The following is a 25,365-nucleotide window of genomic DNA, read 5'->3' as shown; positions in this document are numbered from 1 at the left end:
AAAAAGCTTACAACTTGTAAACAAGAACTGCCAAGAACAACACCCAACTACAAACCAACGATATCTTTAACTTCTTATTTTCTGATTGAAAGAGCTTATTAGAGTTAGCTACTTTAGCTATTACCATAGATGATTGGTCCTTCTCTTCATCAACCCAACTGATAAACCCGCATTTTGGTCCCTGTTAAATTTAACATTGACAATAAGAATATAAATTTTTGTCATGTAAACACGAGGGTTTAAATTTGAATGACGTTAACAACATGATACCAAATATGGGCAAGCGTAAAACAATCTTCATGGGTTTTTAGTTGTACCCGAAATCCTAACGATACGTTCTCCTCCGCAATTGCAGTATGCCATTAGCCTTCTTTTTTTTTTAAATCGGAGTTACTTTCTCAGTTAAATTTTTCATAGTGAGTGACACCCATTTATAGAAGAAATCATATTACATACAATTCTTTTTGACTATGAAATGAACTGGTTTGACTATGAATTCAAAAAGTTGAACTACGAAATCCAGACAAGTACATTCTGTAGTATTGTCATGTCGGTCAGTGAAATTTGACTATGAAATGAATTGGTTTGACTATGAATTTAAAAAGTTGAACTATGAACTACAGACAAGTACATTCTGTAGTATTGTCATGTCGGTCAGTGAAATTTGACTATGAAATGAACTGGTTTGACTATGAATTTAAAAAGTTAAACTATGAATTTTGAACAGTAGAGATACAATATTTTCTATTTATAATTGCATTTGTGTGATATTGCATTTGTGTGATGATTGTAGAGCACTTTCATCGGTTTTGAAAATGAGTACTTACAGCGAAAGAAGCTTTTCTCAACTACCAATTTTCTTGCATAACCTTCAAAGAACAAATCCTAATACCTTCACAGCCATTAAGAAAACTAATACCAACTGCTTTCAATTCTGTTTTGTGGCTTTAGGTTGCATGGTATAACATACTTCTTTTATTGAGTTATATAATAATTCATGGTAATGTATCTCGATTACTTTTTACTTATCACTAATATGTGTTCGTTTTTATGTAGATTCGTACCTTCCTTGGGTGCATGATACCGCTTATATATGTGGGTTATTTACCCCTTCTTAGGAGCTATCTGACAACAATGTACTTCGCAGTGGCTTTAGATGGAAATCATGAACCACTACTCTTAGCAGTTGGTTTGGGAACCTTAGAGTGTGAAGAATCATGTAGATGGTTCATGATGAGGTTAAAAGATTGTTTAGGTGAGGACATAGAGGTTGGTTTCATAAGCAACCTATGTGATAAAATAGACTTTGGTGTTCAGAGTGCCTACCCGGATTCCTATCATGGATATTGTCCTAAAGATATAGCTCGAAAAATACGTGAGTTTGTCGGACATAACAATACGGAAGTCGAATCGTTGTTTTGGAAGTCATGCAATGCATATAGCGTTGATGATTTTTACTTGTGTTTGCAAAGGTTGCAAAGTACATGTAGGAAACCACCTTTCTGCACCTTGCTTAGGAGTTCAATTTACTGGCTTGACGATATACCGATTTCAAAATGGACACGAGCATTTTTCCCAAAAATACGTTACAATGTTAAATTGATTGACGTCCCTGAAATTTTGCAAATTATATCCACACGTGAGTTTCCTATAACAACGATAATTGAGTTAATCACTACGTCGATACAATCAAAGTATGGTGAACGGGCCGAAGTGGCGGGTAAGGGAGATTGTTATATTTAGTTTTTTTATTGTGCTATTATTTTTATTAAAATATCAAATTTTACAGGGAGGTTGTCTGGTGGGTTGACCCCTTACATTGAGAGTAAGGTTCAAAAATGTCTCAGCAAGTCTTATAATTGGAATGCAAGACGTTTGTATGGGGATACATTTGAAGTCGATGACAATTTTGCCACCACCAACGTACAACTTGAACGAAGGGTATGTAGTTGTGGTAAATGGCAAAAAAGCGGTATAGCATGTCTAAGAACTCGTACATCTGAATCCATTCACAGAATGGTTGATTACAAGTTCACTAATTATGTGTATCGACTTGCATATGGATCTGAGTTGATGAATACTATACCATCACATGTGCATTGGGAAATACCAATGAAACGGTGGTCCTGTTACCTCCCTCAATGCAGTAGTTATTCATGTAGCACCTTTATATTTTATGTAGTATTATGTATTAGTTTTTTATGTACCTCGTTTTTATTTTAGTGTCGTGTTATGTATTAGTTATCCATGTACCCTGTTTATATTTTATGTCGTATTATTTATTAGTTATTTATGTACCCCATTTATATTTTATGGCGTATTATGTATTAGTTATTTATTTTATGTCGTATTATGTATTGGCTATTGAGGAAACAACATACATTAAAAGAAATGGACGTTTATTAAATAGTAACGACTACACACATACAACAACAAGCAACTTAAATAACGAAAAACAATTAACTTAACCAACATGCATATTAAAAATAAGGGACATTCTTTAAAAGATTTCATGCATCTAAGTGGGTAAACTCGCTACCATCATATTCAAAACGGTATAGTTCCAAAGCCACCTGCTGTAGAATATCTTCATCCGTATTTGCATGTTCGTTATCCAACTCGTTATAAATACGTTGAAATTGTTTCACCTTTATTTTCAAATACAGAAACTTCGCTTTGACATCTCTTCTTCTTCGATATTGAGTACGCCCCCATTAAATGGTGAAACAAATGACAGACACGAGACCAAAATGATCCAGCACGAACTTGTGGGGGACCCGGTGGAAAATCCTCCTCTACAGTTATAATCCAAGCTTCAACCAAAGCGACCTCCTCTGCGTTCCTCCATATATGTGGTGAGTCCATAATTGCAAGGAGGGAAGTAATACGATACAATTACAACGGATATTAAAATCTATTTATAACGACTCCTTACTTTCCTGGTGCAATGGCTTGTCAATTCAAGCAGCAATGTATTGTGTTGTCATTCGACCGGGGATGACTTGTCAACTCGAACAGTGATCTGTTGTGTTATAAGTATAGTACACTGCATTCGTCAGTTAATTTTGACTATGAATTGCAGACATATTAGAAGATTGGACTGCGATTTTGTGTAGAAACTACTATAAATTGACATTAAGTTACATAAATAGCTTACTAAATAAACCAATACAGTTGTTCAAATATTGTTTTTTAGATTCTACTCTCTTTGTTTCAATCAAAATGGGTTCTATATCATGGAGCAATGAAGAGTTCTTGGTTCTTACACGTGCTTATATTCATGTGTACGAGACAAGCAAGTTGAACGATCCAATGTTTTGGAGCCGTTTAACCAATATTTTCAATGCTGAAAACCGAATGGCTACAAGAAATGATCGTGATGAACTAGACATCTTAGCAAGATGGTATGAAATGAAAACCGAAGTTCTATTATTCAACGATCTTTATACCAAAATTGATGACACCCGTTTAAATGCTACTGAGGAGGTCATCTTGGAAGCTGCTAAGGAGGAATACAAGTCATTAAGTAACGGGTTGGAATTCCAGTTTGAAGCCCCTTGGAATATTTTGAAATATATCCCGTTTGTTTAAAATCTATTTTAGTTTATTATGTGAGTACTAGGTTATTTTCATGTACTAGGTTATTTTCATGTATTTCGTTTGTTTAAAATCTATTTTAGTTTATTATGTGAGCAACTCATATGATTAATTTGAATTAATAAATGCCTGTTGCATTAGTTTTCACAATACATTAGAATACATTACTAACAAGGATTCCATGAACCATTACAAACATTACAACAATTACATGAAAAACAACGACATAATACGAACAAAGCATTAACGTAAAACACAAGTCCATGGGTTATTCTTAACAGAAATTAGAGCGGTCTACATGAAATACTGTTTATTTTTAACAACCTTCCAAACTTCCTCATATTCGAAGTCTCTGCCATCATGCTCACAGATGTAAAAATCTGTAACAACTTCCAAGAACTCTTCTTCGTCCCGATAACGAACATTGTTACTTTTCGCATAATTACATGCTCGATTGAACCATGTCACTTCTTCCTTTACATCCATCCACTTAGTAACAACATCTGATTTTTCTCTTTTTTGTCCTTCTCCCATCTCATGGTTAAACAAAGATGTTATGCGAGTCCATTTACCACCAATTAGGCAATGCGGGGGAGCAAGTAACGATACACCATCCTTAACACTTAGCCAGCAACGTGTTAGAACTAACACCTCGTTTGCCGTCCATGGCCTTTCAGAATTGGAACCAGGTACTTCATTTGAAGAACTTGCCGCATTCGACGACATTTCTAATAATGGGAGTTCGTTTCGTTTAGGTGATTTGGGTGTTTGGTTTTTAGATCTTAAACATCTATTTATATAAATAAATAGACTATGAATTAAAACTTTGACTATGAAATGGTTACATTTGGACTACGATTTTCAGCTTTATGCAGTAATTTATCATGTCAAACTGTCATTTATGTCTTGTCACTTAAGGGTTCCACTAAGATTTGCAGGTTACTACAGTGACTTGTCATTACTGTCTAGTCATTTCAAAGTTGGAATTGTCATTACTGTCTAGTATGTATAAATACCACTTTCAGCACAAGTTTATTACAATGTCGACTTTATTATGAGTTCCTCACACAAATTCGAAGTTTGCTCATGCAACGAAGTAGATTGTTACTACTGTGATTCGGTAGACCCTGTTTTTACACCCTCGTCGGCCGGGCCATATATGTCACATGAAAATTTTGAAGAATTGAAGAAGACTGAAGAACAATAAGAAGAGGACAAAGTGTCATCCCGACTTCTCACTCAACTTGCTAATGATATTGCATCGGAATGCAAACAAGCTCAAGAATGGATAGACCTCAATAAAAACAAAATCAAAGAGCATAAAGATTGGATAAAAAAGAGTAAGAAGGCAATCAAAACGACTGAAAAACGGCTTGCTAAGAAGGATGAGCAGTTGATACACATTATGGTAAAAAAAGGATCATTTGGAAGACAAAATGAGAATTAGGGATGACTATATAACAATGGAGAAAGAGAAGTACCCATTGTAGTTCCCTGAGTTTAAAAATTAGTTACAAAATTGTTGTAATATTATCATGATACAAATTAGGTTGCAAAAGGATCATTTGTTCTTTTTTTTTAAATAACAAGTTGTAATTGTTAAAAAATTATGCAAACTATATTTTATAATATAAAGGCTTCATTAATTGTTATAATCATCAAACAAAACAAAAATATGAAAGCATAGCAATGTCTTGTAAGATTTAATAAAAATATTACAATACATAATAAGTTAACAACTCGTCATTAGTCTTCATTTCAAGGTTGTTTTATATCAAAATCAGCGTTATATGTTTGTGAGCAACTCGCTAAACCACCAATATTAAATGCCATTTCTGCAGAAATTATGTGACGCGCTCCGCTACTGGACGCCCTTCCAGTACAATTATTTCTCATGTGTCCTATTTGACCACATGTAGAACACTCTTTTATAATTGGACCCTCGCCTTGGGATGGAATGCGGTATGTGTTTCTTGGCCTGCCTGGCTGACGTTTATCCATTATTGATGGCTTAACAATCATCAAATCATCGGGGATCTCCCATTCGGATGGCTTTGGCAGAGGGTTTATTGATTCCTCATATGTTTTCCTCAGTGTTTCGGTAAAGTAAGCATTTAATGCATACCTCGAGCAGTCTTGGTAATTGTTCACCGTTAAACATCTTATGACATGACCACAAGGTATCCCATCAAGTTGCCAATGCCTACATGTACATGTCATATGTTGGAAATCAACAATCACATTTTATGCCCCCTTTTTGACCTCGCATTTCGTATTTGAGATCATGCGAACATCCCATTTGGTAAAAGTTTTCTTGTTTTCTTTTACAACTTCATCCGCCCAAGGGGTAAGTATTGTTGTTGCTTCCGCTAAAAAAAGAGCCAAAATGAAGAAGTTAAGATCAATAACATCAAAATTAATAAAACATTAATATTAAAAATTTACTTAATACCTGCAAAGTTACGTCTTTGAAACCACCATTGTTGCATTGTAGCACGAAAAAAATCGATCAACATAAGTATTGGCACCTTACGTGCGTGTCTAGATAATGCATTTATAGACTCCGCACTGTTGGACGACATAAGATTGTATCGGTTCCCTTTAAAATGTGCCATTGACCAAGTTTCTGGATTTATACTTTTTAAGTACTCCCATACTGGTTCTTTTGTCTTTTTCATAACATCCATGGCAGCATCAAAAGCATCAACTGTGTACGCCCTACACGCCTCCCAAAAAATTCCTTTAACCGTTTTACTCTTGCCGAATCTAGATACTATGTTGAAATACAAATGGACACCACATATTCCATGATGAGCATGAGGAAAAATGTTGGCAACAGATGTTGCTATAGATGGAGACCTATCAGATATAATTGTAAGCTCCTGCATATTTCCTATGCAATCACGTAGTTTTTGAAAAAACCATGTCCAAGAATCGGTACACTCATTTTTGCATATACCATATGCAACCGGTAATATTTGGTTCTGTCCGTCCTTAGTAACTGCAAGTAACATGGTACCTTTGAACTCGCCCTTTAAGTGAGCTCCATCAACTACTAGGGTCGGTTTACAAAAATTGACAAAAGCGTGTACCTACAATACATTGTATATCTATTCGAATACACCAAAATAAATATTAAAAAATTAATATAATATTATAATACTAACCGAGCAACCGAGTGCGACGTACAAAAACTCAAAGCGATCATCAGCATCTGTTTTAATATGTGTGACAGTACCCGGATTATGTTTGGCCAAGTTGTGACAATACGCCGGAAGTTTGGTAAAAGAATCCTCTTTCGTACCCCTTAACGACAACAATGCATATTGCTTCGCACGTCATGCCTGATGGTATGAGATATTGATATTCAATTGAGCATTCATATCATTACCAATATCTTTTCCCCGATAAACTCTACTATAGTCTTCAGCCAAAACATCAGCAACATATTCACCCAAAACATATTTGTTTGCTTGTCGATGATTAGGTTGCAAAAATGTTGAAGAACATGTGTGTACATCAACAAATTTATTCACTTGGAAAAGTCCATCAGAATTTTTAATTGCTTTTGCTCTTAGTAACCAAGAACAATTTTTCGAAACACACACAGCTTCATACCTTGATTTGGTGGATCTACTTGTCCCTGTCTGGAAACCTTCTCGAAAACATTTTTTACCAATACACCACTTTAAAAGTTCTTTGTTCTTAAATATACTCTCACATTGAATCTTTTGAAGATTCATGTTTACCATCTGTGTTGGGATATCTTCATTAAGATCAAGTGGGCATTCTGGTACAGGGGGCATACCGTGAAAAAGGCTATCGGGAAACTTAGCTTTAACTTCATCACCCAACTCATCACTATCGGAATTGCTTTGTAGCTCGGTTATATCTAAACGTACATCAGCAACATCAACATAATGCCCGTAAACATGATTCTTTTCATTTTTTTGACTTGAATTTTTTTTTCTTTTTAGTTTTATCTACCACACGCCTATTCATAACTTTAACTTCTTGTTCGGCAACATCATCACAACGACCACCCACATCATTAAAATAAGTACCAACATCATCATCACCAACATGCTTGTAATTCTCAGGATCCACATAGTGAATAGGTGAATAACTAAAATTAACATTTTCAGCAACACTGTGAAACTGAGGTACACTAGGAGTATTGAAAGTACCTATCGGATCGTTGCTCCCTTTATAACTGCATAAATTACCAACAAGCTGGTTTCCAATTTCACCACCCCCATTAACCTCCTCAACTTCATCAACCACCACAAACACTTTCACAGCCCTTCCTCCACTACATTTGATTACGTTTATCAACATTCTAACATCCATGTATTCAACTATAGCTATATAATAATTTAATTCAGGATGGTGGAAACGAAGACCAATTCTATATTTGTCTAACAAACCAATTTTGCTTCTTACCAAAGATACAAAATCACTATAATTAATATACTCAGAAAATATCAAAGCAAATTCAGAAATACCTCCCTGTGGACATACGTATTCCAGATTAGTTTCATTAACTTGTCATCTCCCACCGGTTACAAGACAAACCAAATATTCAATCATTTTTTAGAGCAAATTTTAGAGAAAGTTCCTAATCAAATAACAACCAAAATGATAATTTTCTACAAAACTTTTTATATAGCAACATGATTTCGTAGTTAAACCAATTGATTTCATAGTAAAAAAAAAAAAAAAAAAAAAAAAAAAAAAAAAAAAAAATCACAATTTCGCAGATGGGATGAGAGTAAATCGCAGATGAGGCATTTCCATCTGCGATTTTACACCAAATTTTCAATATATAGAGAGAAAAAAAAAATAAAACCACCTGCAAATGTACAAGCAGCTAAAGCACGGCTGTGTTTTAACTGTTTGTACATTCGCAGATGGAAGGGTGATTTCGCAGATGGGGCATTTCCATCTGCGAAATTGTGGGCTATTTTTGCAATTTCGATTTTTTTGGCTATTTTTGTAATGTAATTAGTGTAAATGGCTATTTTTGTCATTTTCTCTTATATATAATATTAATCTACGTGTGGCTTATGAACACTTGAACGGTGTCGCACAAAGCCGACTAAGGATGGTTGGCTTCTGGCTTAGGTTTAACGATGTTTAGGTTTGCTCATTCCCCAATTGTGTATGTCTTCTCTCCATGCGTGACTTCACTGATTTGGGTTATCTTCTACTTACACAAATTGTTTTCGTCTACCCCTATCTCCGTAGAGATTTTTTTGAAGCCCTAACACAAATGTTGTGTATACTAGATGAGGCTAAAGATGAGATTTTAACCAATTTAATGGACCTGTTTGAAGAACGAATAGAGACAGGATTTGATCAAGGTTTACATAATTCCATCATCACATCGAAGGTTGTCACCCAACTCAAAATGATTCTCTATTATATACATCTCAAAGAACATTGGAGAAGCATCCGCTTTTGCCATCGGTTTCAAAATGAAATATAATTACATGTTTCATCTCAAAAACAACTTGTATAAATTTAAAAAATAAAATATAACATCTTTGCATTTTATTAAAATATGCTTCAACGCCATGAGAAATATAAATAAATGAGGGTGAAACATTTTAATAATAGATAATAAATTTGCAATATATTTTTCATGAAATTGTAGATTATATTGATATGGTATATTTTCATGAAATTGTTTTGATATGGGCCATGCCGTTTGTTTCATATATAAATTGGGCTCTTGAAAAACAATCATGTATGAAATTGAAAATTATATATGATATTAGTCTATCAGTATAACTCTGATACAAGTAAGAAATCATGTATGAATTTCTTTTTATGTGGCCACATTAACTATACCCAAGATTGGATTGAATTAACTCATTATATATACTTTTAATTTTTATGAGCAGGAACTTCATAAGCCGATCGGGATTGATCGGCTCCGTCTAAAAGTGAGGCTCGTCGCCTCCATCTTCCAAATAGACGAACATTTTACTCATATTCAGTGTTGTAAAATCTCAACTAGACCCTGATTAATCTCATATTTGTCCATAGGCGCTATCCAACCAAATAAAAGACGTCTAACGATTAATCTTTGTCTGCTAGCATTCCACTGGACTGTTTAGAAAGAGTTTGTGGTCGTTATCCATACTCGTCTGACTAACTAGATCAACAACAACAACATCGAGGTCTCTCATCTGTTTATCACACATCAATTATCTACCAATGTTCTACCCAACATATTAGTAGATAAAAATATATATTTTTATACATAGTTTAAAACCTGTATAGCATTCTCATTCAATACACATTCCAAAACAACATATGAGACACATACACATAACACGTATTTCATAGAGAATAAATCATATCTATGAGATAGAAGAAAGTGAATATACATTCACACATATAACAACAAAATATACACATAACATGTATTTCGTATAAAATATTTCATAATTATGCGTTAGAAGAAGGTAACTACACACTCACTTGATCAGAAGATGATCGAACAACACTACGACTTGTAGAAGTAGTATTCTTCGGTAGATCTGGAAGATCTTCACAAAAATTGGCTTCTCGCGGGCAGAGCTTCGGCTCGGGAATTTCACTTCTCGGGATCTTCGAGGCTTCAGGACTTGCTTCGGGGCTCAGGAATGATACCGGGGCTTCGTGATATTTCTGGCATGCAAAACGAGGTAAAAACGCGAGAGAAAGAAAGAATGGAGCAAAAGATCTCGGCTGCCCTCGCATGCCTTTTATAGAGGCTGTAGCCTCGCATTACGCTAGGCGTAATGCTCTACGCGGGGCGTACTGCGAAACGTCACTACATGCGTCATCGGAGCTCTTGAGTGCGAGGCAGTGCATGCATCGGGGTACGATGGGCGTACTCAACTACGCTGGGCGTAGTTCGGATCAGATTAATGACTCATTCGGATATTATCCGAATTAAAGATTAATTAATAAATATGAATCATTTAAAAACTTCGGAAATTCATATCTTCTTCATACGAACTCCGTTTTCGACGTTCTTTATATCCGCGCGTAAGTGAGACTACGCTCTACAACTTTCGTTTAGACTCCATCGGCTAATTTTGAAATTATTTTTATTATTTATTTTTAGTAGGTCGGGACAAGAAAACTCCGTTATAAATTCATAACTTCTTCATCCGACGTCCGTTTTCGTCTGTTTTTTCACCAATGCACTACTATCAACGAGACCTTCGATTCTCGTTTAGATTGTTTCGACTAAAAACCACTCGGTCTCAAATCGAGTATTCGGACTGCATACTGCTAAGTCGAAACTTCAGAAAATCATAACTTCCTCATACGAAGTCAGATTTGGACGATCTTTTTATGCACGCTCTCGGTTTAACGAACTCTACGAATTTTATTTAGATTGCTAAGGCTAAATATTGCTCTAAGGTAAATTTCACTTTTTACGTCATTCAACGTTGTTGATTCTGTCGTAAAACTTCGACAGGTCATAACTTCTTTGTTATAACTCGGATTTCGGCATTTTTTATATATTCGGAAACCTCGTTTCAACTACTACAACATTATCCATAGATATCGGCTTTATCTAACATTTTATTTTGACGCTTATTTTCATACTTAATTCAATTAAGTCACACAGTTAAGCACAAAACACATAATACTCAAATAATACATTTCTATTATTTTAAAACGGGTTACAAAGGTTAACCTAGACTATTATATCAACATTAATGACAAGCCCAGAAACACAGGCATTACTATATATATATATATATATATATATATATATATATATATATATATATATATATATATATATATATATATGTGTGTGTGAGAGAGAGAGAGAGAGGTGGAATTTTTGGCATAGGCTTCTCAAGGGACAGTTGTCAAAAATTGTAACCTTATGGGTCATTTTATAGTTGTCCAGCCCATCAAATCACTGAGGGGCCCAAATAAATTGTTTTTCCTTTAAGGAAAAATGAACTAATAAACTTTGACTACATAATTAAAACTTTTACTCATCATTCCATACATGGAACTATGTTTTACAACATCAAATTACGGATGTGTTTACGTAATACCAATGTATAATAGGCTTGTAATAACTTATGTATCTCCATTTGAAGAATATATAATATTATCGTCTTATATTTACTCGTGATTAAACCCATGAGTTAATCTCTAAGCGTGAGTTTAACTAATACTTGTAATCCCATTTATGCACTCATGGGTAACAACAACAATATATATTCCATATCCAATCCCTATGGATAATCTACCATTATCCATGACAGTCTTAAATCTTTGCCTACTCACTAAAAGCATGAATAACTTTGGTACTTTGAATAAATCAATACTCAGGAAGTAAACATGGAAAACCAAACATAAGAACAAATAATTGAAGAATGTAGTACACATACTCATAAACAAATCTCTAGTATTCAAACACCAAAAACAATTACAACTTATCTTGTTATATTGCTTCAAAACTATCAAATAACTATTAAAACAAATATTATATGAAACATCTCAAAAATACGGTCCAAAATTTTCATTTTTAAATCATTAAACAAACCATAATTATCAACTCGTTTCTTCCATGAACATAAGTTGTTTTCTCAAAACAGAGTATTAATTTAAAACATGTTCATTCTATCAGAGTAAAACATTCAGGCTAAACTTCTTGGTGTGTGCAATGTAGTCATCCCGAGCTCTTCCCCCCGTCCGTTGCATCGGGACTTTCCCGGCATCGGACTTGCTCCGGCATCGGGTCCCACCCGACATCAGGCCTCGAGCCCCGCTCGGTATACAGATTTGTCTCTCTTAGTCCCCGCCTGTCTCTGGGCCTCGCCTGATATACATATACAATCATATAAATATACTATACTCTAGTGTACTCCTGATCTAAGGCCTCGTCTAACTTGGGCCCCGCCCCTGGTCTGCTACTGTTGAGTCATGGAACCCTGTCCACACTCCTGCTGATGGTGAGATATGGGCCCCGCCCACACTTACTTCTCTCCTATCAGGGGCCTCGCCCCTACTCTTCTAATACTGAGATATGGAACCCTGTCCATACTCAGCTAGTGATGAGATACGGGACCTCGCCCACACTCACCTCCCTAACAGACACATACAAGTATCACAAAGACAACAAGTATAATCTAACATGCACATATAAATCTTCCTCGGGCTTGCCCCGACATCGAACCCTATTCCGGACATACAACCATATAAACATACTTCGGGCTTTCCCCAGCATCGGACCTTGGTCCGGAACCTATCGTAGCGACACATGCAAGAATCACAAAGACCCCTAGCATACTAACATTCCTCGGGCCTCACCCGACATCGGATCGTGATCCGAAACATATAACATACAATGCCTAGGGCGAACCCCCGAGTCTTCCGACTATACCCAAACATAATGGGCCGGAATTGTGGCCTTAGACCCATGCACCCAGTGAAGAGACTCACCTTGCACTACTGAAGTCGTGCCGATACTTCTCTGGCTGCAAACTGGCAATTCCTCGAACTGTTGCTCCTTCGGCTCCCCGAACTATCAGTAACAACATGACACTTAGTCCCAGAATGTCCTCAAAGTCAAACTAGGTCAACCTTGGACTAAGTCAAAGTCAACAGTCAAATTCAACGCTACGAGTTGACTCAACTCGCCAAGTTGCTCCATCAACTCACTGAGTTCCAATAATCAGAATCCTGAAATCGTGATCCAACTCGTCGACTCACCCCCTACTCATCGAGTTCCCTGACTACTCATGGTCGCGATTTATCGAATCAACTCATCAAGTCATCCCTCAGACTCGTCGATTCCCTTCCTGGACTCTCCGAGTCCCTCATTCTGTTTGGGCCATATTAATAGATTAAGCCCCTACACTTTAGATCCAGACCCCAAACTTCGTCTACATGCTGGAAATGACCCATTAAGGGTAAAGTTTCCAACTTTACCCACTCCCAATCCTTGTTAATGGGTTTAGCCAAAACCTTAGCCCCCTTTAAGACATAAATCTATGACCAAAACCCATATTACTCCAATCCACAGCAGGGGAATCAAGATCTAGGCCCCAGTCACCCAATAATCACGTAAAGTCCTGAACTTTACTTCCATGCATGGCCCTTTGGGGGTTAAAAGGCCATACTAGCATCCTTAGAGTTTGCATGGGACTCTAATGGCATAAATTTTGCACCTTTATGCCTTTATAACCCTCAATGACTTCAGATCTGAAAGTATCATTGGGACATCCTTAACCCATGAATCATACTTTTTGGAACCCCCCCCCCCCCATAAAAGGGGACCATAAAGAGATATAAGAAACTACAAGGCAAGTTAGGAGCTTGATTACCAGAAAGTGATGAGATTAGAATGAAATCATTGGATCCACAACCTTCTCCTTGAACCTTCAAGCTTCCTCTTCTTCTATCCTTCAAGAACACATATAACACTCAAGGGTGGCTCACACACTCTCAAAAGGCTCTAGGGTTTCGTGGGTTAAGTTATGGACAATGGGGGTTGGGAATGGAACCAAGAGGAGGAGAATAAGATGTTTAAATAGGGCACCAAGTCCCGGATTTAGGGTTTCCCAACCCTGACCAACTCGTCGAGTTGGTCCTCCAACTCGCCGAGTAGGTCACTTAACCCGCGACCCAAAATATGCTCCTACTCGTCAAGTCATCCCACTTACTCAACGAGTTTCCTTCTGATCTTGAGGTTTTCCTTTCCTTTCTAGGTCTTTTGAATTATGGGTGTTACAACTCTCCCCCACTTAAACTAGACTTCGTCCTCGAAGTCCGCTTTGTCTAACTACCCCACAACCTCTCACGACATTCCTAATCTTTATATACCTTGTCTTCTCGGTCCACTCCTTAAAGGTATCATCTTGAGAACAATCCAATCACTACAACCCTCGAGTACAACGCTCTTACTCCACCAGTAATCCTTCTGGTACTTCCTAAGCACTTAGACCTGACATCCAAGGGCTAATTGGATCGGGCCCTTACGTTCCTAGAGGCCTACGATCGTGTGACAAAAGGGGCTTCACAAAAATGGCCATAACTTTGGCTACGAGGCTCTGTACTCAACGGGGCAATAATTCAATCTTTGTGTTGGGTTTACCACGTACTCAATGGTGCAATGATTCAATCTTTGTGGTTTTTGATTGTTTTTCTAAGATGATGCACTTTATTCCTTGCAAAAAGACGACTGATGCAGTTAATGTGGCTCAGTTATTCTTTCGATACGTCTACCTTTCGCATGGATTGCCATCTTCTATTGTTTCAGATCAAGACACTAGGTTTTTGAGTCATTTTTGGCGCAGCTTGTGGAAAACGGTGAACACTCAGCTCAATTTTGTTAGTGCATATAATCCTCAAATGGATGGCCAAATAGAAGTTGTCAATCGATAACTCGATAATCTTTTGCGGTGTTTAGCCGGGTGATCATGTGAAGGCCTGGGATCAGAAGCTTTGACAAGCTAAGTTTTCTCATAATCATGCTATCAACCGAAGTACATGATTTATCCAATTCCAGGTGGTCTATTCTGTTCAGCCATGGGAACCACTTGATTTGATGTCGTTGCCTGTTTTAGGGTTCTTCCAAAGAAAGTGTGGGATTTTGTTGAAGGACTGCATGGTGTTCATAAGGTTGTTCATGAAAACTTGGTCCGAGCTAACTCCAAGTACAAGCAACATGCAAATAAAAAATGCAGACAAGTTGATTTTGAAGTAGGTGACTTTGTTTGGGCTGTCTTGACTAAAGATTGTTTTTTGGTTGGTGAGTACAACAAGGTTTTATTCAAGAAGATTGGACTAGTGGAGATTGTGGAGAAGATCAATTCCAATGCTTACCGTCTGCAGTTGCCAAGCCACATTCACTATTCTAATGTTTTCAATGTAAAACATTTGGTTCCTTATTATGGGGATTCTTCAGATGATGACCATGGTGCACACTCGGAGTCGAATTTTGTCTACCCAGGAGGGGATGATGCAGCCCCTAGTGTGGAGGATCGGGCACTTGCATTCCTAGAGGCCCACGATTGTGTGACAAAAGGGGTTTCACGGAAATGACCGTAACTTTGGCTACGGGTCTCCGTTTTGGGCCTACGACCAGTCAAATCGAAGTTTGATATACATCAAACATTATAAAAGGAGATTTATATCAGCTTATTACTCTAAAGTCTGCCATAAACATTCTGTGAATTGGAAACCCTTTTGATTGAGCAATGTATGATTTGGGCATGATAGTTTTTAAGGATTTTGCAAAGTATCTGTTTGACAAAATGGTTGAAACAAAATATATGTTTATTAACCTTCTAGTGTGTCTATATACGTCTTTTGAGTCTCTTTGACACTTAAGTTAGTTATTACCTCTTGATGTCGTTGCTTTTTTACTTATGAGTCTACCTTGAAACTTTCATAATTTGCAAATTGGAGGATTCCGGAGAAGTGGTGAAAACAAAAGTCAGAATGATGGTAACGGTGTGGTTTATAAGAGACTATAATAAAATGATTTTTGATTTTCTAAAAATGGAATTTGAAGTTGCACGTGCTTCACAAACTCAAGGTTGGTTTATTTACAATATTATTATTTTTTATAGCCACATATTTAGTTATGTTAAAATGATTGGTTGTGTTTATAAGAAGTTTGTTTAGATAGAGAATAGTGGAATGCTGGTTTATTGGAAACAACGAGGAACAAATATGCTTTCTATCTTTTTTATTGCATATTTGAACTTTCTTTGATAATGGGGGTATTTTGGTCTTTTAAAAAAGGAAGTGGAATTGAATTCCTTTAAATGTTATAATGTGGTCTTTAATTCTCATACAATCATTTAACTTATTAGATATTGTTGTTAATGTTATATTATATCCAAGATACTAATATCAAATGTGGAGCAAATATGGAGCATGAACTCAATAGCATATGTTCATATGCAAATAAAAAATGGTGAAATATATTTTTCAGCGGATCTTGATTTATTAAACTTTCTTTTTGAAATATAGAAGCTATTGGGAAGTCTTGGCCTCTTGGGGGTATGTTTTCTAGGACTTAATGGAAGCCTAAAATAGATAAGATAAAAAAAAAACTAGGAATTGGTGTTACTCCAATTAAGGGACCTTTGTGTTAAGGACCACATTTCCTAATTTATTTTAATAGGAATGTGAAGAGGTTTCGTCATTACTTAATGACTATTTTTAATAACCTAAATGGGGCGGAGATGGTTCTTAATATGTATGAATCAATTTAGAAAGATACAATGGTTTCATCAATGATCTTTCAAGTTTAATGACCAAAGAAATAAGAATCAGAAGTACATGTCCACAAGTTAATTTATTTTCAGTGAATGTGTTTCCATTTTTGTATATATCGACAATTGGCATCTATAATTTATCCAATGTTCATTGTAAGTTGTCGGATAGTTTTAATTTTTTTAAGATAGTACAGACTTTGAGCTCATGTTAAGTTTCTAACAACAATGTGAAAACTAATAGAGTAAGTGAAAAATTAGAATTACGTTTAGATGTAAAATGCCGAAGTTTTTATGTTTTTCAAGATCGATTCTATAATAATAAATAATTATATAGTTACGGACAAAACATTCAAGCTTTTAAAAAACAACATTTTGTGAATGTATTATTAATTATAACACCTACAGTAGATTATAACCTAGTATAATAATAACAAAGACAAGGAAACAAAAATAAATAAATTACATGTTTAGAAACACTTTTGCCTGTGTTCATTTTCATTCAAAATCTAAAAACACGCGGCCTCACTTTCTCAATTTCCATTTTTGATCCCGCGACTCCCTACCACCGACGTCGTCTTCACACCATTTCTACCTCCGACCACCGGCGTCTTCACCATTCATACCTCCAACCGCCGTCCTCTTCGCCTATTATACCTCCGACCGCCTCCGTCTTCAGTGTTCCTACCTCCGACCATCGTCATCATCACCATTCCTACCTGCTATCGTCCTCAGCCATCGTCATCAGCTCCATTTCAGTACATCAAGGTAAATACAAGGATCTTTCTACACCTCTCACTAGATTCTTGAATTTGTTGATGTTTGCCCTCTTCGTCAAATTCTTTTTGAAAGAATGTGAGATCTGTCGATTTTAGTATGTTATAAGTTATAACTTTAATTCATTTTCTAGTACAATTATTTGTTGGGTTTGTTAGAAATTGTCACGAAGATAGTTGGGATAATGGGATTGCATCTAAGCAAGTTTCCTGTGATTTACTTAATTATTTTAGCTAAAATGAAACTCCATTTATTAACATCAAAAGTTGATTAAAATTAGTCACCCACCAAGATCGTATACATAGGGATTGCCCTTTACAATTTATCAAATCTAGGCCATATAATGATAGTAAATGTTATAAAAAAAACCTTACTTCCGGTGGAAGATTGTTATCCTTCTAGCATTGGATGACATAAATTTATTTGATATATTCCTAATATAGCCTTAACGAGTTAGTTAAAAAAAATATAGAGTTAGTTAATTTCTCCCATACAATTGATCTCATATGTAATCTATATATTAAATCATTTCTATATTTATGCAGGAAGTAGGGTTTTGGTTGAGAGGATTGGGGAATTAATTATGTGATGATGATGATGATGTTAGGATTTATAAGTGGCAACGAGAGAGTGTTTTGGGGAGGATTGTTGGTTATATTTGGGTCGACTTTCTTTGGTGGGTTTCTTTATACAGCAGTTATATCAAAACTAGTCCCTCATTCGGATATTATCTTTGCAATACAAAATGACAGGTATGGTATGGCTACCATGTCATGTTTTTTGTTTAAAAACAATTAAATCCCAAGGTTCGGTTTCTGATGATGCAACACAACAGGCATTATTGCTTCTTGGTGCCTTTGACACTTCCGGTGCTTGTGGTTGCTGTATACTTGTACTGGCTTAGCATGAAAATGTTTAAGCATGCATGACTACTGACCTACTCTAATTTCCCATCATACTGCGTTACTAATGTCAATGAAACAAAATCAACAGTTTTTTTTTGTGGTCACCAAAAAAGGATAAGAGTAAATTGCAAAAATTGTCTAGGAGTAGGTTTATTTTAAATGCTTGGATGTTGCAGCTGAAATCCAAAATAATTGATGTATAAGGATGTAGTCAATAATTTAGTAAACAAACACTATTAGTTAAGATAAGACCATGGTCATGTGCCTTGCACATGATTGCTATTTAGGGACCAGACAAGACATTGCCAGAAATAGTAGGCACTAGGCAGGCAGGGTTTAAACGTTTAAACTTGAGAAGTCATCTACGGAAGGATTTGAAAATTACTGTTTGCATATTGAAAAACAATTGGTTGATAAATAGTTTGGGCTTTTGGCAATATAATAGAATGATAGTACTTTAAAGGATTGGCGGATACCAATATTTTGAATGCACACTCTATATATTAGCCCTGTAATGTTAAATTAAAAGGTCGTTTGACGCTTGCTTGTTTGTACGTAGATACACAAAGATGTATTATGTTAAAAGCTCATTCCCAACCCCAAACCCGACTTGTTGCAATCCAAATTGAAACACAATTGCGTGCAACTAATGCTAAAGATGGCAAAACAAAGCAAAATGAGTTGGCTTATGTTATGTGAGTCCAAATAATAAAAGCCATGTTATCATAATAAAATAAAGGTGTTTGGGATTACTTAGGCTAATAGGAGTGGACAACCGTTAGTTATTATGACGTGACATCCTAAAAACGGTTAGAACACCGTCCCAACTTTGTCTTATCAAGTGTGGTGTTATGACCCAATCAAATCATTTTTTTCTTTTTCTCACTATTTATCTCCTCTTAACACTATGTAATAATATGAGAACATCATCTTCATGTTATAACATGTAATAACATGGGAACACCGTTGTCCACACTTAATAGTTTTAATCAACTACATTTTTTTGATAAAGATCTTTATTAGCTTATGTGGTGATGAAATTAAGTTTTCTTTTGAGTAAATTACACGAATGGTCCTTATAGTTGGGGTAATTTGCACGTTTGATCCTTAACTTATTTTTTTAACACTATAGGTCCTTACAATTTGTTTTTGTTGTGTGCTTGGTCTATGTTTTACCTAAAAAGATTATTTTGTCATTGATTTTTTAATTTATTTAAATAAGGTAAGGTAGATAAGGTAAGGTAATGTGAGGTGGAGGTGGGGTTGGGGTTGGGGTGTGTTTATTTAAATAAATTAAAAAATCAATAACCAAATAGTCTTTTTATGTAAGACAGGGACCAAGCGCGCAACAAAAACAAACATGAGAGATCTTTCAAGTTAAAAAAATAAGTTAAGGACCAAACATGCAAATTACCCCAAACCATAGGGACCATTCATGTAAGTTGATAAATTAGTGCCGACAAAAAACTATAAGTTGATAAACTTTTTTTTAAAAAGTATTTGGATTGATTTATATACATTAAATGACAAAGAAAGATATGTTTGAAGAAAAATCAAAGGCGTGAACTCATATCCGAGAACGGAAGGTTGAAGAAGATTTTTATAAAGATGATAGGTTTATTTAATGGGGAGCGTTTATAGTCTTTTTATTTAAATAAGTTATAAATTGTTTTCAAAAAGCAAGAATCGTGTAACTTCTTAAAAACTCATTTTTAGAGGTATTAAAAAACTATTTTGAAAAACATTTTTATTTTACCAAATAGTTTTGTACACTTTTTGATTTTTGAAAAACTAATAAGTTATTTTCAAAACTGAATCCCAAACACCACTAAATTGTAATTCTACTTATTTTCCATTTTTGACATGTCAATGATAAAATTATAATTTTGATATATCCATATAGATGAGGCGTTTAAAAGTTAATATAGAGTCGCTATTTCAATTGTCTTATGCTAGAAATGTGTAAATGCAAACTTCGTGACACCAACCAAGGCATTAGACAATTGAAATAGGAAAATAATATAAAATCCATTCTAATTAAGAATGAATTCTAAAAAAAAAAAAAACCATTGCTGGTTTTTTCAACATGGACACAGAAAGAGAAGATAATATGATTTAAAAAAATGGTCCTATAACTATAAAACTAGGTTCTATATCAACATGTGTCCAATGATCCAAGTTCCAACCCCAAATAACTCAATTAAACAGAATTTTAAATCGATAATTCTAAAGCAAATGGCTTAAAACACACATAAATTAAATAAAACATTACCGGTGAATATAACTTATTCCCTTTACATCATTTCGTCCTCTTTTTGTAATCCCTGTCTTTTAGACGAATACTGTTTTTTAATCAATAAATTGTGCATCGAGGCCTTGACAGCTTCAGCAGCTGCTGAAAAAACATCCTTATCAATACACAAACTTCCCTGCAACTTTTCCAATATTTTAATGATTTCATCTTCTTCAACAGACCCCGACTTGCATTTGTTTATACCAGACAAATTATCCATAAGAAATCTAATGTTAATGAAGTATCTAAGCTTGTGGGTATGAGATCTTCTACACTAATAGACACCACTTGTTCAAGAAATAGCAATGTACTTTCATTTAGTGTTAGCAGCTCATGAACTAGATATAGCAATGTCTTTCTTATTTTTAGATATAGCGCTAGATGCACGAAATAGCAACCTACTTTATTTACTTTTTTTATTATAGCACCCTCCTAGTTTCTTGCGTTGGAATTTTAAGCTTTTTCAAAGTAGGGTGTTGTTATACTTCTTAGTAGCTCTAAGGGAAATAAGTAGAAGTGTCAGGTATGTAATAAAAGATTAGAGAAGGGGCAATTTGATAACTCTCCTAGTTGGCTCGGTTTAGCTTATCTTAAATATAAGTTTAGGTTTGTCGGTCATCTATCTTTGACATATTGAGTAGAAGTCGCCCTTTTGGGGAGACTTGGCCTCTCGAAAGCCAAGAAACCCTTGTAATCATCTCTTTTGATTCAATCATATAGAAATTAGTCTATAAATTCAATCAAAGTAGGATCATTTATAGCAATAATAAATGCTTTGTATTTGGATTATATTGCAATACCTGCATAGATTTTTCAAAGTAAGATGTTATAATAGAAAAAAATGAAAGTAGTATATGTTGTAATAAACAGATAAATGAATGTAAGTTATCACTTCTTGCATTAATAAACTTTTATATGGAACACCTTAAGCTATATATAGATTGAATATGACATTCAAGGCTGTAGGTACTTACCCTTAAAACAAAAATAGTTTTAGTAGAAAGGTTGCAACTCAACACCAATATTCCTGGGCCTGGCAACCTGCATTTTACAATTAAAACATCAGAGTTTTCCTTTTTAAAAACATATCTTTGAAGGACAATTTTACCCTTGAAGAACTACAAAGATCGATGAATTATCAGGGGTCTACACAAAGATCTGTAACTGCAAAATGATTGTTTTATGTTCCATTTGTCTGTCGATGTCCCACCTATAAGCAACCAGTATAATTTCAAACAATACGTTTAAAATATCGTATGTGTAATTTAATTGTAAAACCAGAACAAAATATACTTCTAATCCAACTTCACATATAAATTTATGAAGAAGCAATCAGGATGTAAAATACCATAACCGAACCTAGCTACACTACAAGAATGTCCGATTTATTAGAGTGACAAAAAAAAATTAACAAATTATTAAATTATTGACTGTTTTTTTTTTTCGGTTTCATATTTTTTTCCATTAATTTAATTATCATAACGGCAAATCTTGCCAAGAGGACTGTTTGTGTTTGGTGTGGGCCGTTTTCGGTTGCCAAAAAATTCAATCTTTGAGGGCTTGGGATAAATAAATGGGATTTATTAGAAACGTAGGGCCACTTTATGTTGTTGATCTAGAAATCAAAGTGTGTACTTGAATTGGACAAGTCAATAAATACGAGGACCACTTTTATAAAATATCACTGAAGTGGACAAGTGGACATAGTTTTCGATTTCTTCGTCCACTAAAAACTAAAAAGCCAGCTGCATCTGATGTTCTGATGTTTGTTTGTACTTTGTAAAATTTGTATCTCTCCTAATCTTGCTTCTATAAATTTGTCGTTCGTTACCCGAAACCGTTCCCTGTTTTCTGCTACCACCTTCCATCTTTTCAACGTCTCTCTCCCGGTATGACCTTCTTCTTGATGTATACAAATTATAGACGTATGTTTGCACCCATGAGCATGCGGGGTTTCTGTTTTGATATTTTCGAAAGGGTTGCTTGATTTTCTTGTCGCTGAACCTTTTAATGCCATTAGTTCTTTTGACTTTGGTAATTTAGAATTTGTGTTGCTGGAAGTTATCAAGAATATTACTGGAAATATGTAATATTATGTGCTTGGAGTGATTGCTTCGAAATCACTTGTTTATTGGGCTTAATTGATAACATAATTTGGATTAAAGAAAACCGGTTCGGGTTTGTTTGTATATATATATCCCCATCAAGATTCCTTTTCATTGATTTGTTTCTTTGTTTGCCACAGTTATGTATTTTCCCATTAGATTAATGGCTTGGTTTTAGGTGTTTGGATGAGTTTAAATGATCACTCTTGAGTCGTTATCATTTCAAATCTCTTTTAGGTATTAAATTGAGAAATCTTGTATTCGTAGCTAAGGTGTTTGTGGAAATTCTCTGCAGTAGAGGCTGCAAAGGCGTCTTCTTAATTATAGTGGCTTTGGTGTAGGATCATGGGAAACCTACTGTGTTTGGTTCAAGTAGACCAATCTACTGTTGCTATCAAGGAATCATTTGGGAAATTTGATGATGTTTTGGAGCCTGGATGTCATTGTGTTCCTTGGATATTTGGAAAACAACTAGCTGGTCATCTTTCTCTTAGAGTTCAGCAGTTGGATGTAAAGTGCGAGACCAAAACAAAGGTCTTATTCCCCCTCTTCAATTACCATAATTCCCCTTATTTTAAAACCATTCAAAATCTTGATATGCTCATGCCTTCACTTATATTTCCTTCTGGGCATTGGGCTTTTATGCCAGCTATCTAATGAGCCACAATGTACCTCATTTACATGTCACATGATGGTAACAGTGTGGGCCAGTTCAGTGGTTGCTTGAAGAATAACCTTTTTGTGGAATATATTCGGATCTTGGTTGATTCCCATTTGTGTAACTGAAATAGTGTCCTTGTTTTCCTTTTTCAGGATAATGTTTTTGTGAATGTTGTTGCTTCGATACAATACCGTGCTCTTGCCGATAAGGCAAGTGATGCCTTCTATAAACTCAGCAACACAAAGACCCAAATCCAGGCTTATGTTTTTGATGGTACAAACCTTCATCAAATTTCAGATAATATATTTTTATATTTTTTGTGATTGATTTAATATGGCATGTTCTTGACTTGTAGTCATAAGAGCTTTTGTACCAAAGCACAATTTGGATGATACTTTTGAACAAAAGAACGAAATTGCCAAGGCTGTTGAGCAAGAACTCGAAAAGGTTTTTTAATTTATATATATAAAATTATCAGTTTTTCATATTTTAATATTGATGAATCGGAATCCTGATTCTTGAATGCAGGCTATGTCTGCGTATGGATATGAGATAGTTCAAACATTGATTGTTGATATAGAACCAGATGAGCATGTAAAGAAAGCAATGAATGAGATCAACGCAGGTAAATTTTTGAACCATAATATATTTGTTGAATGTGTAATGATGTCTATCTCAAAAAAGTATTGTATACATAACGTCTGTTTCTTTTCTAGACTAAATAAACCATTTCATTCTTACATTTCAAAAAACAAATTTCACAATATCCAATATTCCACGTGTGACGTCATTTTGTCAGATAACTTTTTACCATCATTTATCCGGACAACACTTTATTCAGACATACAGTACTTTATCTGCAGCTGCAAGATTTAGGATGGCAGCTACTGAAAAAGCAGAAGCGGAGAAAATTCTTCAAATCAAGAGAGCCGAGGGGGAGGCGGAGTCAAAATATTTGTCGGGATTGGGTATAGCCCGTCAACGGCAGGCGATTGTGGACGGTTTGAGAGACAGTGTGTTGGGGTTCTCGGTGAATGTTCCAGGAACGACTGCAAAAGATGTTATGGACATGGTTTTAGTGACTCAATATTTTGACACAATGAAGGACATTGGTGCATCTTCCAAATCATCGGCTGTGTTTATCCCTCATGGACCGGGTGCGGTTCGTGAGGTCGCTAATCAGATACGTGATGGACTTCTTCAGGGTTCCGCCACCACCTAATGATTTCGAACTTTATCGTGCAAGTATATGTATATGGTTTTGTTTCTTGCATTCGTTTGCCTATAGTTTATATGTTTGTTTTGGTTGAGTCTTCATAAAAAAACAAAATAAATATCGGTCGTGGGGTTTGCTTGTTGGGATGTTTGGGAATGGGGTTCATCTTTTTACGAAAATACGAAATAAAAATGCAAGATTTTTGTGTGTATTCATCTTGAAGTTTAATGAGTACACCATGGTGTCATTAATTTGTTCTAATACATCCTTTGCTTGAACCCAAGTCAGGTAGATTTGTAATTTAAGCAATATGCTTATGCTCACGTTAGTTGGTTCCAAGGTGGTGTAGAGTTTCAATTCCAATATATAGATTGGGTTTTTATGAGATTTGGGCAGTAGTGTCGGCCACCTAATGGTTTGTAGATTGGGCTCTTTATGGGTTTTAGACAATTGTTTCAACCAGCTAATGAGCCGTTGTTTACCTTATCTACATCTTATACAAGGTTATAGGCGCACAACTAATGTCTGAGAGTTCAAATTCCAATGTGGACGGGT

General features: G+C 35.4%; 2 protein-coding genes across 6 annotated transcripts; both read left to right on the top strand.

The window, feature by feature from the left end:
• Positions 1-14,652: 14,652 nt before the first annotated feature.
• On the top strand, positions 14,653-15,672 carry LOC145051761 (uncharacterized). Its single transcript, XM_078999581.1, has 2 exons — positions 14,653-14,900; positions 15,195-15,672. Exons 1-2 carry the CDS (start codon positions 14,653-14,655, stop codon positions 15,670-15,672), a joined length of 726 nt encoding a protein of 241 aa, XP_078855707.1.
• Positions 15,673-17,396: 1,724 nt separating this feature from the next.
• LOC145051087 (hypersensitive-induced reaction 1 protein-like) lies at positions 17,397-25,021 on the top strand. Of its 5 annotated transcripts, XM_078999251.1 has the most exons (7): positions 17,397-17,621; positions 18,176-18,382; positions 23,275-23,467; positions 23,747-23,867; positions 23,950-24,041; positions 24,123-24,219; positions 24,458-25,021. In XM_078999251.1, the coding sequence occupies exons 2-7, from the start codon at positions 18,219-18,221 to the stop codon at positions 24,814-24,816; spliced, it is 1,026 nt and encodes a 341-aa protein (XP_078855377.1). In that variant the 5' UTR covers positions 17,397-17,621; positions 18,176-18,218; the 3' UTR covers positions 24,817-25,021. The 5 variants fall into 5 exon arrangements, with proteins under 5 accessions (XP_078855377.1, XP_078855405.1, XP_078855513.1 ...); XM_078999279.1 differs by lacking the exons at positions 17,397-17,621; positions 18,176-18,382 and adding an exon at positions 22,561-22,717 and having other exon boundaries at positions 23,229-23,467; XM_078999387.1 differs by lacking the exons at positions 17,397-17,621; positions 18,176-18,382 and adding an exon at positions 22,570-22,717.
• Positions 25,022-25,365: the final 344 nt, after the last annotated feature.

Source organism: Lactuca serriola, chromosome 1 (assembly GCF_051521515.1).
Source record: "Lactuca serriola cultivar US96UC23 chromosome 1, Lser_US96UC23_V15, whole genome shotgun sequence".
NCBI lineage: Eukaryota > Viridiplantae > Streptophyta > Magnoliopsida > Asterales > Asteraceae > Lactuca > Lactuca serriola.
This window is presented reverse-complemented; position numbering and strand designations above follow the sequence as displayed.

What these genes read in the sequence shown, in the direction of transcription:
- LOC145051761 (XM_078999581.1), top strand. Translation starts at nt 14,653, where the DNA reads ATGGCCATAACTTTGGCTACGAGGCTCTGTACTCAACGGGGCAATAAT. An exon ending in GTTTCAGATCAAGACACTAG is followed by an intron (nt 14,901 to 15,194) that starts GTTTTTGAGTCA and finishes TGCCTGTTTTAG; the next exon opens with GGTTCTTCCAAAGAAAGTGT.
- LOC145051087 (XM_078999251.1), top strand. Translation starts at nt 18,219, where the DNA reads ATGATGATGATGATGTTAGGATTTATAAGTGGCAACGAGAGAGTGTTT. An exon ending in TTTGCAATACAAAATGACAG is followed by an intron (nt 18,383 to 23,274) that starts GTATGGTATGGC and finishes GCTTTGGTGTAG; the next exon opens with GATCATGGGAAACCTACTGT. An exon ending in TTGAGCAAGAACTCGAAAAG is followed by an intron (nt 24,042 to 24,122) that starts GTTTTTTAATTT and finishes TCTTGAATGCAG; the next exon opens with GCTATGTCTGCGTATGGATA.